The 1896-nt window shown below is 62.3% G+C and overlaps 1 protein-coding gene across 3 annotated transcripts in view; it reads left to right on the forward strand.

The window, feature by feature from the left end:
* The window catches only part of SORBS3 (sorbin and SH3 domain containing 3), a 21592-nt gene that overhangs the window by 11037 nt on the left and 8659 nt on the right, over positions 1–1896 (forward strand). For 2 of the 3 annotated variants that reach the window (XM_007450581.1, XM_007450582.1), the window contains 3 exons: positions 264–350; positions 448–501; positions 1346–1432. The exons of the other annotated variant lie outside the window; for it this stretch is intronic. In XM_007450581.1, the coding sequence (XP_007450643.1) occupies positions 264–350; positions 448–501; positions 1346–1432 (228 nt within the window). The remainder of the gene's footprint in view (positions 1–263; positions 351–447; positions 502–1345; positions 1433–1896) is intronic. 3 annotated transcript variants of the gene reach the window in all.

A 1896-nucleotide genomic window follows, 5' to 3' on the forward strand; every position in this document is an offset into this window, starting at 1 on the left:
CCCCGCCCTCCCCGTCCCCTCCACCCCCCCCCCATCCCCCGCCTCCCCACTTCTCCCGCCACCACACTCTTTGGCCAGGCCCTTGGCTGCAATAGCACAGATAAGGCTTTTTTTTCAGCTTGGGGCCTGTGCAGCCAGAAGAGCCCAGAATCCTTAGGAGGGCACTGATGGGGTGGGACAGTGGCCGGAAAGCCTGCTTTTTGAGCCTGGCCGGTGTCCCAGTACCTCTCTACTCAAGCTGATGCCTACCCACCCCTATGCAGGTGTCCAGACACCAAGAGAAAGCAGACAATGTCTGGACGGAAGAATCTTGGAACCAGTTTCTGCAAGAACTAGAGACTGGGAAGAAGGTGAGTGTGGGCCTGGTTCTCTGGAATAGGACGCACCCTCAGCTAGTGCGTCTGGGGAGCGAGTTCACCCCCTCTGACTCACTCGTCCCACTCTTAGCCCAAGAAACCACTGGTAGATGACCCTGTTGAGAAGCCTCCCCAGCCCATCGAGGTGAGTGTTGCGGGCAGGTGGGCAGGAGGGGAGACAGCATGTTGGGGGAACAACGAGGGAGATTATGGGTGGTGTTGGTCCCAGTGACCATGGGCAAAGGCCACGGACCCAAAACTCTGACCCTCTCCAGTCCCATACAGTTTACCTCTATACCGCCAGCACCCAGGACAGTGCCTGGCATACAGTAGGCGCTCAGTAAACGTGTGTTGAAAATTGTGTGTTGATCAAAGCAGGAGCTGAAAAGGGAGTGATTAGTGTGGACTGGAATTGTCAGGAAATGTTCTTGGAGGTGGAGCTTGGAGGACAGGCAGAGGGAGGGGCTCAGGATGGGGGAGACACAGGCAAAGGCTGGAGGGGCGTGCGTGTGTGTGTGTGTGTGTGTGTGTGTGTGTGTGTGTGTGTGTAACACTCAGCGGGCTGGACGGGCGGCGGGAGGGAAAGCAGGTTGCGTAGAGTGAAGCCAGGCTGTGAAAGGCCATAGAGGACTTGATGGGTGAGGAAGTAGGGAGTCCGGTAGGCTCTAGAACAGAGAAGTAATACAACAGAAAATGGTACTGAGGCACATCAGGAAATACTAAAGTACTACTATGGGAGTAGGGGATGGGTGAGCTTGGTCAGCGGGCAGGGCCCTCCTGACACCCTGAGACGCACCTCCTGGCAGGCCCAAAGGTAGGCAGCCTGGCCTGGCCCTGTGCCCTGAGCCTGCCGTTTACCCAAGCACCGTGTGCTTTGTCCCGCTGCCCACTGGGCTTCGCACATCTGACCTTTGACCAGTGCCCCCCACGGTGCACTGCCCCCCGCCCCTCCCCGCTGTCCAAGTCTCCCCCCCATAACCCGCCGCCAGGTCCTGCTGGAGAGAGAGCTGGCCAAGCTGAGCGCCGAGCTGGACAAGGACCTGCGTGCCATTGAGACCGGGCAGCCGTCCCCCAAGGTACCCGCCTCCCAGCCCCCTCCCAGGGGGACGCAGGAACCCGGAGCCGCGGCTGCCGGGCTTGGGTGGGAGGCGCAGGCCGACGAGAGGCGTCGCCTCCAGCTGCACTCGCGACCTTGGGAGACTTCATCCCTGTTTGCTCTCTCCTTCCTAAAATGCAGGGCGTTCACTGTTCCTAGTGACCCCTAAGAACCCTCCCAGGCCGACTCCAAGGCAGCCTGCCGTACGGGAGCCGGAGGGGTCCCCCGCCCCCGCCTCGCCCCGCCTCGCCCCGCCCCCTAGACCTCAGCCCGCTTGGACCCCAACCCCAACCAGGCCCCGATTTCCCGGCCTCCCCTCCCCCTTCCGCACCCGCGGTTCCTCCCCCGGCTCCTCGCCCCTCCAGTTCCCAGCCCGCCGCCCGCGCAGGCGACTCTAGGACCCCTCCCCCTCCCGCCCCTCCCCTCCCCTCCCCCTCCCGCTCC

This window comes from Lipotes vexillifer, unplaced genomic scaffold (genome assembly GCF_000442215.2).
Source record: "Lipotes vexillifer unplaced genomic scaffold, Lipotes_vexillifer_v1.1 scaffold567, whole genome shotgun sequence".
Classification (NCBI taxonomy): domain Eukaryota; kingdom Metazoa; phylum Chordata; class Mammalia; order Artiodactyla; family Lipotidae; genus Lipotes; species Lipotes vexillifer.